Consider the following 13,877-nt stretch of genomic DNA (forward strand, 5'->3'; position numbering starts at 1 on the left):
TGGCTCCTGCGTACTCCCATGTTTCTGCCGGGTGGAATGACTGATGTGAGCTTTAAGCACATATCACACCATCCTGAGCCCTGGCTGCATCCATGTAGCTGCGTGTCTACTCCCTGCTTTCATCAGGTGATCCCATGTACATCTCTGGTAACAGGTTCTCCATCTGCTTTTTCATGTTATTGAACTGTGATCTATAGGAGCTTAAGAAAGCCAGCCAGACCAGAACTGTAAGTGAATGCCAGCTGAGTGTCCCATTTTGGTGCCTAGTTGTCCTCAAGCATCCAAGAAGACCCGACAGAGAACAACAGAGAACATTGTGTTCCTTTTCTGTGAGCCTTAGCTTCTCCACATGCACAGAGAGAATACATGCAGTTGTCTTCACAGGGTGTCACAGATAATCAAAGAGTGGAAATTGTTCTTGCTTAGGTCCTCCTCTGTGCCTTAGTGAACAGAGCAGCAATGCATTCACAACTGACTTGTTAGCGATGTGGTTTCTTGAAGCTTTGGTAGCTTTCTCACAGCCCAACCACACTTGGCATACTAAAAAAGTCTTCTAAAGAAAGGCTCTGGAAAGTGTGAAGAAATAAACGTAGAGATTGTACTGAATTGACTCAGAGACCCCAAATATGGTCACAATTCCTGCTGATCAGAACAGAAGAGGGCTGAATGTATTATGAACCCTTTACTAGCAACGTGATCTACTCTAGTTTTCTCTGTTACACATTGGACTGTTTAATACTACAAATGTTAAAGCAATTTCTCTCTTCAGAACTCAGGGCAAGAATTTCTGTGGATTGTCTCAGTGGAAATGCATTCAAAGAGACACAAAAACAAACTTGCTCTTCACAAGAACAAATTGCTGTCAGCTTGGGAAACTGCCAGTTGTGTGGCATTAGATGTAAAAAAGCACTTGAGCAACTCATCTCAGACATCCTTTCTTCTGCTGCACATTAAGGCTGTAGATGAGTCAGTACAGCTGAGTAGGAGAACCAGACAGGTTTGAATCACCACTTTTCCCCCATCTCTGAAGCAATATCATTTCCATGCAAATAATTTCAACCTCAGAGTTATAAAAGAAGCCCAGTAGTGGTGATCACTAACCTCATATCCCAGAAGGAATTGACTGGTTAATGAAAATTCACAGCTGTTTCATGTTAAAAGACACTGATCTATGTAAAAGGAAATGAGCTAATTAATCTTAAAATCCTGGAAATTGAGACAGATCTGGGGAGACAGCAAGTTCTGTTTCAGGGTTTCTCTGAAGTTTTGTCTTATTCAGCTATTTCCCTTCTTCAGATGGATGTATGAGAGATTTGAGAAACACAACTGAGGAGTCTGACTGGATAAATGTTTAAAAATCTGAAAAAGAACAGATTTTAAGTACAGAGAAGTAAAATAAAAGCAGTGTGAGTTCCTGATACACCATGAGGTGGATCTTATCTTTGTGTTTAGTTGGGCAGGCTCTAGAATTGAAAGCTCTGCAATACATGGGAAGATGTTTTCACACATTTGGAAAGTAAATTGAAGATGTTTATTGGCTAAGTGATATCTGTATGTGGGAGACCACCAACTCTGCATTTTACAGATAGTGCTAACAGATAATGCTTATTTCCCTGTCATGTATGCTCGATTGATTTTTTCACCTTTTAGTTATCCTCCTATCTAGTACTTTCAACCTAATAGCTACCTTAATAACACTAAAACTAACTACAAAAGCCAAATAAAACAGTTTTTAGGTAGTTAAGTAAGACAGTTTAGAATTTTTGCCAACAACTGTATGAGAACTCTGTACAACTGCTATTGAGTTGGGATTTCTCACAAAATGTTGGTCATATACCTGGTATGTCCATTGTAGAGTATAATGACCTGGAGCCACAAAACTCAGCTGAAATAAGTAAAAGGAACAGAATTGTGACTGCCATTTTATTTGTTTCCGACACGATTCATTACAGAACTTAGAAAAAGGATGTATGAGACTTTTATGGTTTTGTTTGTTTTTCTATGTGCAACTTTATTCTAATAACTTCTGTTTCTTCTGAAGAAAAATCAAGAATGAACAAAATCACTGTCTCTGTGTGAGAAATCTCTGGGTGTGTGTCTTTACTGAAGGAAGCTTTAGCAATTTTAAGAACAAAACTCTGGCTCTCTTGACAAGACTGACACGTTTAAAGTGTAAAGGTGTGACATACAGAGTATGAGAGGCTTTGTAGTTCAGTACACTGAACCCAGGGAACCTTGGTCCTTAGACAGGACCTTACACATCAGGCACTTTGTTGTTGTCTTAATCTCTTTTGTTTTGCACAAAAAAAAAATCTTGCCCAGATTTCTGATTTCAAGTCAGAAGTAACTGGCAGCATTAGTGATGTGGATTTGAGCAAAGACTGTCAAAGACTGTGCTTTCACTCGTGTTTGCAGTTGCCTACAGCATAGTGAGGACATGGTCTGCATTCCTGAAAGGTCGATTGTCCTTCACTGGCTTCCCTCAGTCCTGGGTGCTCATGAGGATGGGCAGGCTTGGTTTTAGTGTAGTCCCCAAATGTCCCTGCAAAAAATGAGGGGGAACACAGTGCTGCAGTGCTGCTGCTGCAGATGTGATAATTCAGGTTGCTCAGAGGGTGACTTGGCTGCTGGAGTGATGAGGGCTAGGTGCCATCTGCATCTGCCCAGTTTAATTCTGCAAAGATATGTTAACCTAAATGGAGAAAAGAAATTAAAAACACAGCAAGGAAAAATTCTTTTTAGGGAAACAATGAATGCAGCAGAATGCAACAATTTCATTGCCTAAGCCTCAATTACCAGTTTGAATGCATTAGTACATATTTCCCAAAACAGGGACCTTACACAGAACTTCATAAAGTGACTTGTGCCTACTAAAATAATAAAAGCTATATATTGATTAAATAGGCACATAGCATCTACTTCTCTTCAACCTTCACATATTTATCCTGTTCCTGTAACCTGGCTACTTTTCTGGTTTTTTTTTTTTTTTTTTTTTTTTTTTTTTTTTTTTTTTTAATATATATATTTATTATGCACAGACAAGCAATTAAGACAAGACATATTCCAAATTCTCATCCTGGGAACAACCCCTACGAGCAGGTTTAAATGACTGATGGAGAGCCCAAAAGCAATCTTTGTATTGTAAAGAAAGCTAATATCCCTGTGGTTCTCTGACAAATAGCTCTGGATTGTATTTCAATTGTCAGAAGCCAAAGAGTATCCATCTTCTTCAGTGCTAATAGTGCATGGAAAGCAAAACATGTTTAACTTGCATCAAGCCTTTCAGTGTCTCTGCTTTTTGTGATAAAGAAGTGTTTGCTGTGAGATGGTGGCAGGAAAAAAACCCACTCCACCTCTTTACAGAGTATGAGAGAAGACTGCTGGCTTCCAAGCCTAGTTTTTTTGAACACTGGTGGATTATATTTCCAACATTGTCCCTGGAGTCTCATATAGGAAAGATTTTTAATTTCTTTTGTCTTCTCTTACACTTTCCTTTTCCCTTTACTTTCTTCTTATTCCTTCCTCCGTTTTCTTCCTTCTCCTTCCCTTTTCCTAGAACTGGTAAAGAAGACAATATGTGGAAAAACGTCTTTATTCTTATCCTCTAATTGGAAGCAGGATGTTTTGTAGTTTTTCTTTTAAAGAGTCCGATAGGCGGCGAGGTAACTGTGGCACTCACAGAGCTGCTCTGCTCTCACCCTGGCTGACCTGGGCACAGAGCAAGGCAGAGATTCACCTCGCTGGGATCGAGGTCTGCACAGACCTGTGGGAGGCCAATGGGCACCACAGTCCTCACCTGCCCCCAGGCCCACCTGGCAGCCTCCAGGTTGGAAGGAGGGTGGCTCTGGAGGCCCAGAATTCAGCCCAGACAGGGCAAAGGCGGGATGAGCAGGAGCTGGCACAGGGTACTGCCAGTGCTGCTGGAAGATTTTCCCTTCTGGAAAGGGAAGCTTTTAACAAGGGCATGCAGTCATAGTACAAGGGACAATGGTTTTAAATTGAGAGAAGGTGGGTTTAGATTTGACATGAGGAAGAAATTCCACACTGAGAGTGGTGAGGCACTGGCACAGGCTGCCCAGAGAAGCTGTGGCTGTCCCCTCTCTGGAGGTGTTCAAGGCCAGGTTGGATGGGGCTTTGAGCAGCCTGATGTGTGGAAGGTGGCCCTGCCCATGGCAGGGGGGCTGGAACTAGATGGTCTTTAAGGTCCTCTCCAACAGAAGCCATTCTGTGATGTTATGATTCCATGATCCCATGTGTTGCAAGCTTTGTACCTGCTCATGAAACCCCTGACACACCTTCAGCAAACCCGGCATTCCTGAGACAGACCCAGAGCACAGCACCAAGCGTTGGCTCTACAAAGGAGGCACGACTCCTGCCCACAAGAAATTTAACTTTATTTGCCTGGTCTGTTTCCTGCCCTGCCTGGACTTCTTCCAGGCCTCCAGAGACCCTGGACAAATGCTGTGGACTGAGCAACAGTAGCTAAAGCTTCCTAAGCCGCCTTAGCAATTTTGTGGTTTCTGAGCTATGTCAGTACACCCATGGAGAAGGGGATTGTCATACTGATGCTTTGCTGGGAAAAAAAAAAAAAAAAAAAAAAAAAGGAAGAACCGCCGTCCCAGTAAAGCTGAAGAGTCTTGATATTTCTAAGGAGAGTGGATGAACAACAGTCCAGTGTGGGATGGGTGGTAGAGATACTGGTTGGGCATCCCGGGCGAGCGGATGTGGCGGGAAGCACAGGTGGTGGAGCACGGCACTTTTTGGGATTCAGGGCAGCTCCCTTCGTGTTCTGGGACATCTCCACTCTAGAGGAGCGTCCCAGGAGGAGACGGGCCGCGGGGCGATGGACACGCCCGGCTCAGGGCAGTCTGCTGCCGCTGTGCTCTCCTGTGCCTTCACTGGGGCGACTCGGACAACTCCCCATCACCACGACCCCTCGGAGGCTCTCCGGTGGGGGAAGCGGCGCGGGAAGGAGGGAAATCTCCAGAGATACCCCGATAGCGACCCCCCAGGCTGGCGGAGCACCTGTGGGCGATGTCCGCACCGTGTCCCCGCATCCCTGGCCGCACCGCGGGCCGGGCGGGCGCTCCAGGCAAGGCACGCCCCGCGGAGCCGGTACCGATGCTGGGCGGTGCCGGTGCCGGGGCGGTACCGGAGCGGCCGCCAATGGTTTGGCGGGGGCGGGTACCGGAGCGGGAACACCGGGAGGTGACAGCGACGCGCCGCCCTCCCGGCGGCGAGCGGGCGCCCATGGCAGAGCGGCGGCGCTGAGCCCGGGGAAGGGCGGCCGCCCCTGCGCCGCCTCCGCCGAGGGCAGGGCTCCGTGCGTGTGTGTGTGTGTGTGTGTGATGGTGCGGGCATGGCGGGGCCGCCGGCGGCGCTGAGGCGGGGGGCGGCCGGTCCCGGCCCCGGCGGCGGCGGCAGGAGCTGAACCGAGCGGGGGCTGTCCCCTGTCCCCGCTCGCCGAGAGAAGAGGGAGCGGTGGCCTCTCCCCGTGCCGTGCCGTGCCGTGCCGCGCCGCCGCCATGCTGCCCGGGGTGGGGGTGTTCGGCACCGGGCTGACGGCGCGGGTGATCGTGCCGCTGCTCAAGGCCGAGGGATTCGCCGTCAAGGCGCTGTGGGGCCGCACGCCCGAGGAGGCGGAGGAGCTGGCCAAGGAGATGAGCGTCCCTTTCTACACCAGCCGCATCGACGAGGTGCTGCTGCACCAGGACGTGGACCTGGTCTGCGTCAACCTGCCGCCGCCGCTCACCCGGCAGGTCGCCGTCAAGACCCTGGGTGAGTGCGGGGGGCGCTGCGCCTCGGGCTGGGTGGGATCGATCCTTCCTCTCAGCGCAGAGTTCTCCCTTGGCTGTGCTCTCCAGCCCTGCTCCATCCCCCGTGTCCGGGGGGCGCAGGCCGGGGGGCGCGGGGATGGCGCTGCGGCATCTCCCTGTGCCCTGCCCGATCCCTGTTCCCTGTCCCATCCCTGTGCCCTGCCCGATGCCTGTGCCCTGCCCCATCCCTGTGCCCTGCCCCATCCCTGTGCCCTGCCCGATCCCTGTTCCCTGTCCCATGCCTGTGCCCTGCCCGATGCCTGTGCCCTGCCCCATCCCTGCGCCCTGCCCCATCCCTGCTCCCTGCCCCATCCCTGTGCCCTGTCCCGTCCCTGTCTCCCGGCAGCGGGAGCCGCCCCTCGGGATGCTCGGGCGAGCCCGGGCAGGGCCGGGCCCGGCACCCCAGGGTGCGGGAGGAGGGAGCAGGTGCCGCCCGTGTGGTGGTAAAAAGGGGAAAGTCGCGGTGGAAGGGAGGGAATAACATCCCGCCCGGCGGTCCCACCCGAGCCTGGCGGGGCAGCGGGGTCCAGCACCGGGGGCTCGGTGTCCGCGCTGCCCCCGGAGCCCCGCTGCCAAGCAGGGAGGGCGGCAGGAAGCGCTGACAGCGGAGGAAACGCTGTGACAGCCGAGGCTCGGCGAGGCTCACGTACAAAGGGAAGGAGGGACTGTAAAAGTAGGCATGCACCGTGCTGAGCCGCGCTGCTTTCAGGCGTGTAAAAGCGGGCCGCATCCCGCTTTCCCCTGTCAGAGCGCACGGCTGGGCTGTACTGCCCCGGTTCGGGATATCTGCTCCTCGGACACTGCCTTTCCCATGGATTTTAGTGGAAACACCGTCTGCAGTAAAGGAGTTTTAATTTCTCCCCTCAAATGTCGGTGACAAAAGGTGAAAATGAGAAGGAAAAGCTGCGAGAGAGCTTGAGAGGCTCTGGGGCTGCACTAAGGAGGCTGATTGCTATCGCTCTGGCCTCATAAATGTCCGTGCTGTGTCCTGGTGTTGAATTGCTACTAGCATGCTCATTAGAATTAGTCACCATTCAAATGCTGCTAATATCGCAGCTAGCTAGTGTTTTCAGCGTTTAAAATTAGCCAATTATAGAAATTAAGTCAGTACCTAAAGAAAAAAAATCCTGCCACAAGTGTAGTGTAGGCATTTTTCTGGAATCTTTGCTCAGTGTTACTTTCTGTACTTGGAAATGCTTGTTCTTGCAGTCAGAACAAGTGATTTTCTTTTATAATGCACTTGACTTTTTCCTGAAGATGCTACACTTGCATCAAAAGCCTGACTTGCTTGCCAGAGTAATATGTGAATGAATTTGTAAGTAAGTAACTATCCCACAAAACATGTGTAAAGGACAGTATAAGGTAACAAGGTTCCACATTTGACACACAGTAATCTGGTGACAATTGTGTCAGTTTTCCTGTGACTCTCTCTTCCTGCAGGTGTTGTTCATGGGAGTGTCCCGGCTTGCCTTGGGCTCTTAGAGTCCCATGAGGTTTCAGGCAGACACAAGGCATCTGTTAGAAGAACCAAATTTCTGAAATAATAAAGAAACACAACTGGTGTGCTTTTTCTCAGAGGGCCAGACACATGTGTAGCATAATAAAGTAATAATGTTTTGCCCTTCTATGAATATTTGCAGATTAAAGAAGAAAAAAAAAAGTCTGTCCTCAAACATGAGCTGAATTTATGAATGGTTCAATGAATTGATGAAGCTGAGATGTTAGTGATAGCTTGCTGATGCAATCTGCTAGCAACAGACCAGAGCAGGAAAAAAGGTGTTTTCTCCCTGTTTTTTAGATCAGCACCACTTTTGGTTCCCTTTCACCTCTAGTTAAAAGGTTTCCTCCCTTTCCCCAGCAGTCCTTATTTGTATGTTGTAGAGATAACAAAGCTTGTGCAAAAAATGCCTGGAATGGTCATTAAACAGGAACTGAACAGGTTACAAGATGATAATGTGCACCATCTGATTTTTTTTTTAGTAGTGTTTTACTTAAAAGATTATTACAGAAATATATCTTGGACTACAAATAACTCCTCTCACAGTTACCTCAGAGGTAAATTTTCTTTTTTTTTTTTTTTTTTTTTTTTTTTTTTTAATACAGACCTTGGGTCTTTAATAGTGAAAGTTCTTGCATGTTCTTATAAGTGCAAACAGGGAGCTAGAGCAGCAGTTCCCAAACTGCTGAGAGGAGTACCTGTCTGTTGGCAGCTCTGTCTCCTGGTCCTGCTTGCCCTTCATGGCTTGGGAACTGCTGTGCCCTGGAGTGATTATTTTGCTTTAATCAATGAGTTTTCTGGTTTGTGGGAGAGACTGCAATTCAGTTGGGAGGTTCAGAAGTCTGGTAAACAGGGGCAATGTTGTACAGACTGAGGAAAGCAAACAATGAAAAAACATTCCTTACTCTTGAAATTTCACACAAAACCCCTATGTAGCAGCTAGTGATAGGACTAGATGGGGATACCAGAGCTTTTGCAGATGGAGATTTCAGGTGGTCTGAACATGATGTCCTGCATTGCAGTAGAAGAGGTTGAGAAATCATGAGTTGCTTGTTAATAACATGCATGTCTGGCATTCTCTATTACAGAATGCATAACTGGCCTGGGAAGAGACAGGGACCAACTTTTCTTTGGTACCTGTGTTTAATTTTAAATGGTCTTGCTTCCCAAAGTAGTGTTCTCATTTGGTGAAGTTTCATTATTAAAAAGTAAATGCCCAAGGAAGCAGTTGGTGGTGTTTCCATCACTTATCTAGAGCTCAGTTTACAGTGTGAATTTGCAGCCCATTAAGTCCCCTCTGGCCTATTTCTGATGCAGACTCCAGAGGTGAAGTTGGAGTGGAACAGATGTCCCCACAGCTGTGTTTAACTCTGGCTACTCGGCTAGAAGGACTCAGTTGTTTTGTTTTCACTGATGCACCTGACATGTAGATGAGTTGCTGCTTGAAGTGTATTTTTGGCCCATCAACTGCTGTTGAAACAGAAACGTATGAATGCTTGCCCCAGCTGAGGAAGTCCCCAAACTGTGGCTTCCTGGCAGCTGTTGAGGGGAGAAAATGGGAAAAATAATGCTTCAAACTTGCCCTGTTAGCTTTTCCTCTAAACCTCTGCTGCCTGTCTCTATTAGAAACAGGTTCCTGAGCTGCATCTGACTCTATGGTAGTTTTCTTAGGAGTAGGATCAATGTTAGGCAAGTCTTTGGAACCAACTGAGAAATCAAAAGAGGGTTGGAAACCAGGCTGGTTTGAACAGTGACCAAAAGCACAAATAAAACCCAAGGTGTTTTATGTGAAATACGCTGATGGCCTGTGTCACTCTTGCATAAAAGGAATTGAGTTCCTTGTCTGTTCTACAAAATGGGCCTGATGGACCCTTCCCCTTTCTTGCCCCTGGTCTGTCCTTGCTCACTTAGAAGCTCTTTATATTATTGCTGCATATTTGCTCCCTGGAGTGTAATACAGAACTGATGTCCTGACTGACTTGCTGCTTGGTGGTCAAGAAAGATGAATGGGTGAATGTTAAGGTACGCATTGAGAACAATCCAGCTATTGAATAGGGGTGGTTTCCCTTCTTACTGAACTGAAACATTTGGTGTGTTTGCTAGAAGGTGTCCTCTTTTCCCCTCCCTGCATGCTTCAGCAATACAGTATCTCAAGCCTGATCAGGCAGGAGAGATGTGTTTGCATACAGGAATAAAATATGTCACCTATTGAGTGCCTGTTTGTGCCCAGCATCAGAAGAGCTGCTAGTACAGACAGTATGATAGGAGCCTCCACCTGGTTCAAAACTGTCAGGACATGACTTTTCCCAGTGTAATCCATCCCTAGTCAATTAGATATGACATTCTTCAGATCCTGACTGAAACACTTGCTTTGTGAGGCTGAATAGCTGCCACATCAGGTGATTTACTGTGTGAGGTTCTGAGAAGACCTTGGTGACATTTCGTCTTGAAGGCACAGATGCTTCTACATGCCTGGTCCTGGTGGTGTTTGCTTCAAGTCAGCTTGGATAAAGATAACTTATTTCTGAGTTCCACATAAGTGTTTCTGGGGAGCAAATGTTTTGCTTTTGAGAAGACTCAAGTACCAGATGTTTAGCTTATCCCTGGAGATGTTATCATTGATTCTATTTACAGTTGTTTTGCTTACTTTTTCATCCCAAGTTAAGGACAGGAACCCTGAGCTGTGTCTTGACTATTTACTGCACGTGTTTGCAGCCATGTCCATGTAGTATTAGCTTTTAAAATGTTTATGTTGTAGTAGTGCACTGTAGGAGTCCATTCTGCCTGGAGACTGCAGAGTATGACTTTCCCAGCCCTCCAGAAGCTATTCCTCTTGAGGAGCACTTAAAGTTTTTTGCTGATTGGTGGTTCATCTATACTTGATCGTGGTCATGAGGGAGCATCTTTATTTAGAGAGGAACATAAATAGTACTGCTCAGATCCTTACCTTCCCACCCCTTCACAGGAAGCACTGGCACCATACAGGCATGCAGTATAGGCCTGCTGTCCAAAATGTGCTTGTGAGAACTCCTTGTTAAAGCACTGACAGTATTATTGCTGGATCTACCTCTGAGGTGGGAGGAACATCAAGCCTCAGTGAAGTAATTTACAGATCTGATGCAATCTCTAATTCATTTCTATGTTCTGCTGCACCCATGAAAATCAGGCAGAGGTTAGGGTTGTAGCAGTGGATAAAACTCAGTCCAGAGTTTATAAAGTATTAGGATTCTTGGGGAAGAGATGCCCTATTAATGGAAAACATCATAATGACTATTTATTATTAATAGCAACGTAATTTCTGTCCTGTAATACTGAGTTTAAATTTGACCTAACAGCAGTGACTTTCAGCAGAACACGCTCCTGTACTTGGAAGGCAGATGACTTTGCGGCATATTAAATGTGAATTATGGTCATCTTATGCGAAAGAAGTCAGATGAAGTGCTGTCTATCTTTAATCAGCAGAGATAGCGAAGGCTGTGATGCCTTTTTTTTTTTTTTTGCATTTATTAGAAAGGAGGTCCAAAGAGCCTGCTGGCAGTCGGCTGCATGTCATCTTTCTACTCGAGTGATGAAGGTATACCACAGAAAATGGCATCTAATTCTTCCACTGACCTTTTTCTCTTGTACAGCAGACCTTTAATGCCAGTATTATTCCTGTACAATTCCTACAGAGATATTGGGCCTCTGAGACAGTTGAGGTAAAGACCAGTATTGAAGTTTAAAAACAAGACTAATAAAAAGCCCAGAAAACCCCCCACCTCTTGTTTCCTTTCTGACCTTCAAATCAAAGGTGTGTTTTCATTTTTCCCAGGTGTTCTCTTCTGTGTGAAGGTAGCCACCAGTTCTGTTGTTACACTGGTAGGTAGGTTGGGAGCCCAGAATGGAACAGACTTGGAATACTGAGTCACTGAGCTCAAGCTGTGATGACGCACCCAAATTTGCCTAGTCTAAAAACTAGCCAGTTGTGATGGTACTGGTTGCTTTAAATGGTGTTAGGTATGAAGATCCTGCTGCAATCTTGTGTCCAGTCAGGTCAGTGTTATCTTGCTGCATTTCTTTCCTATTCAGAGTGCTTGGCCTTGGGGATCCCAAGATGCTGTCTCCAGACCAGTGTGGGCAACTGAGGTTGGTTGGGCTGAATCTCCTCAGGATGGCTGCAGGTGTAGCCTTGGCCCACTCAGCTGGAGGAGGGCAGATGTGGAAAGCAGCATCTCTCAGGTTACTGTCTGCTGTCAAATTTTGCTGTGCTCTGTAGGTGAGTTGGTTGAAACAAATGGCAGCCCAAGCCCTCAGCAGCCCTGCCTCTCCCTGTGATTTAAATGGCAAAATGTGCTGGAGCACAGACACCCTTCTTCCATCTGCTTGACTGCTGGGGGCTTGGACCTTTGGCATGGGGAAGTGAAGAAAATGAGAGCAGTGCTGACCTCTGCTAGTGTTTTATTTGATCTGTCATGCTTTCTTAGGCAGAGCCCATAGTCAGGGGTGAAACTCTAAAGAGAAATCTTTCTTTTAATATATGTGTCAGGGCTGCTGTTGTCTTTTTTGGTAGATCTTTATGTGGGCAAGTCCTTATGACCTTTATCATTTCAGTGTGCTTTTGAGCGCTGTTGTTGTGCTATTCTACTGTTACATTGTGTTAGCAATGGTGGCAAATGCAGCTTTTTTTTTTTTTTTTTTAACCATCTCTGGCACTGGAAAAACTCATCTGTTCAAAGACTGTGCACACCAGGGCTATTTCCAGGACAGGTCCCTCCCCAGAGCACCCTTGTCAGTGCTAACAGTGACAAACCAGCATTAGCAAATCAATAATATCTTGATTTGGCATTGCAAGCAGATAAGAGGTAAGTAGCACTCTGGGGCGTGGCTTCTGGGATGGCTGAGGACTAGTGTGAGTTAAGTAGAAAAGGGCTGGAAGTGGTAAAATATCTGCCATGAATGCAGTGATGTTGGTGCTGAAGGTGTAGACATGCATGGCTGGCCTTGTGGCTGTGCTAGTGAGGGTCTCCTTTTGTTTCTCACTTGATGGCACAGTTTGTGCAGTGAGTATCACATAGACAGTATCTTGTGCAGCAGTTTGGTTTTTTTTTTGGTTTTTTTTTGGCACAGCTGTACTGTTGCACAAACAGAAAATGTGCTGCATAGCTTGATTCTATGAGAAGATGAGAGGAGGTATTGATAAAAGGTGTGTTTATACTGCTGGAGTTGTGCCCAGGCTAAGTATTGTAATTATTTAACTTGTAGAGTAAATTATTGCACTCCTCTAACATGGGAAACATCAGAAGATGGATTTTATTATTATTGTTGTTGTTATTCTTTCTTGCATTGCTTTGTGCCTTCATTCTTTGCAGGCAGTGGCCACTGTGATGTCTGCTGTGGTACAGAGCTGTCTGATCCCTCTGTGACTTTGTCTTGTTGCTTGGTTTTAGGGGCTTGAGTCGCTGAGTGTTCAGTGGTGCAGGTAAAAGGAAGGACTTGCAAGCTGCTTCTGTTGTTCCAGATTTTTTTGAATTATAGAATATTAATACATAAAGGAAGAATGTGTAGGTAAATACAGAGATAAATGCAGAGAAGGGACAATATGTTGAACAAATAAAATGACTAGATTTTCAAGCTTCCCATAGTTTCTCTTTTCTCTTGTTTGCTTTTTTTTTTCTTAAAGCCCTCTCATGCCTGAAATTGACAGTATGTGACAGAGGTTGGCTGTATGCTCTTGACATGGATAGTTGACACAACTCCTGATGGAGGCAGTGTAAAAGCTCTGCAAGATTCTAAATACGTTGTTCTATCTGCTTTTGTTTGAAAACTAGGTAAATTGTGTTAGAGCATATTGCAGCTTACTGTCCTTTTGCACGTGTAGATTTTGCCCATTGTGCAATAGTGATGGCAGAGGACCAAGGATGAAAATGGAGTTAAATTTCCAGCATGGCCAAGATGGGTGTTTTTCACAGGCCACTGCAGTGCAGCAACTGCCTTCACTGTTAATATCTGTTTGCCACAGCACTATTTCGAGTGGCTATGAATTGTTCTTGTTGCTTCAAACCACTGAAGCAGAAGTGTTTACCCTACTGCTTTTTGTTTATTTTCTGTGTAACAAACTCTGAGCTCCTAAGAGTGAGCTGTCAAAGTCAGTGACTTCATTTGCAAGGTCAGCATGCATGCAGGTAACAAAACCACACTCCTTAAAAAATTTATTTCAGATCTTAAGTCTTGATTTAAACAAATTTATTTAATTAAAGATGGACAATCCCTCGTGTAGGTTTCCTGAATTGATTTAAGGCCTGGTCTACACATAGATTTTTGTACCAATGTAATTATGACTGCAAAGGGATATGATGTCTTTAATGCAGTAATTGCTGTGTGGTCATTAGAAGTCCAGCTGACGTGACTTGGCATGAGCACTGTTCTGGCAGCATAGTGGCACCTGTACGTGGTGCAGGTTATTCCTGCTCCTGTGCAGGCAGAAGCAGTCAGTTGCATATGTCTTTCAAGTGTTCAGCTGGCACAAAGTACCTGTGTTGCAGGTAGAGTCCAGCCCTGGGTGTGTGGGTATAGCTGTGCTCTGC

At 46.2% G+C, this 13,877-nt stretch overlaps 1 protein-coding gene across 1 annotated transcript in view; it reads left to right on the forward strand.

The window, feature by feature from the left end:
* The first annotated feature begins 5,164 nt into the window (after nt 1–5,164).
* Nucleotides 5,165–13,877, forward strand: part of GFOD1 (Gfo/Idh/MocA-like oxidoreductase domain containing 1) — a 66,344-nt gene continuing 57,631 nt past the window's right edge. Inside the window, exon 1 of the mRNA XM_083881239.1 lies at nt 5,165–5,778. Coding sequence (XP_083737365.1) covers nt 5,526–5,778 — 253 coding nt within the window. The 5' untranslated portion in view covers nt 5,165–5,525. The remainder of the gene's footprint in view (nt 5,779–13,877) is intronic.

This window comes from Zosterops lateralis (genome assembly GCF_965231275.1).
Source record: "Zosterops lateralis genome assembly, chromosome: 1".
Classification (NCBI taxonomy): Eukaryota; Metazoa; Chordata; class Aves; order Passeriformes; family Zosteropidae; genus Zosterops; species Zosterops lateralis.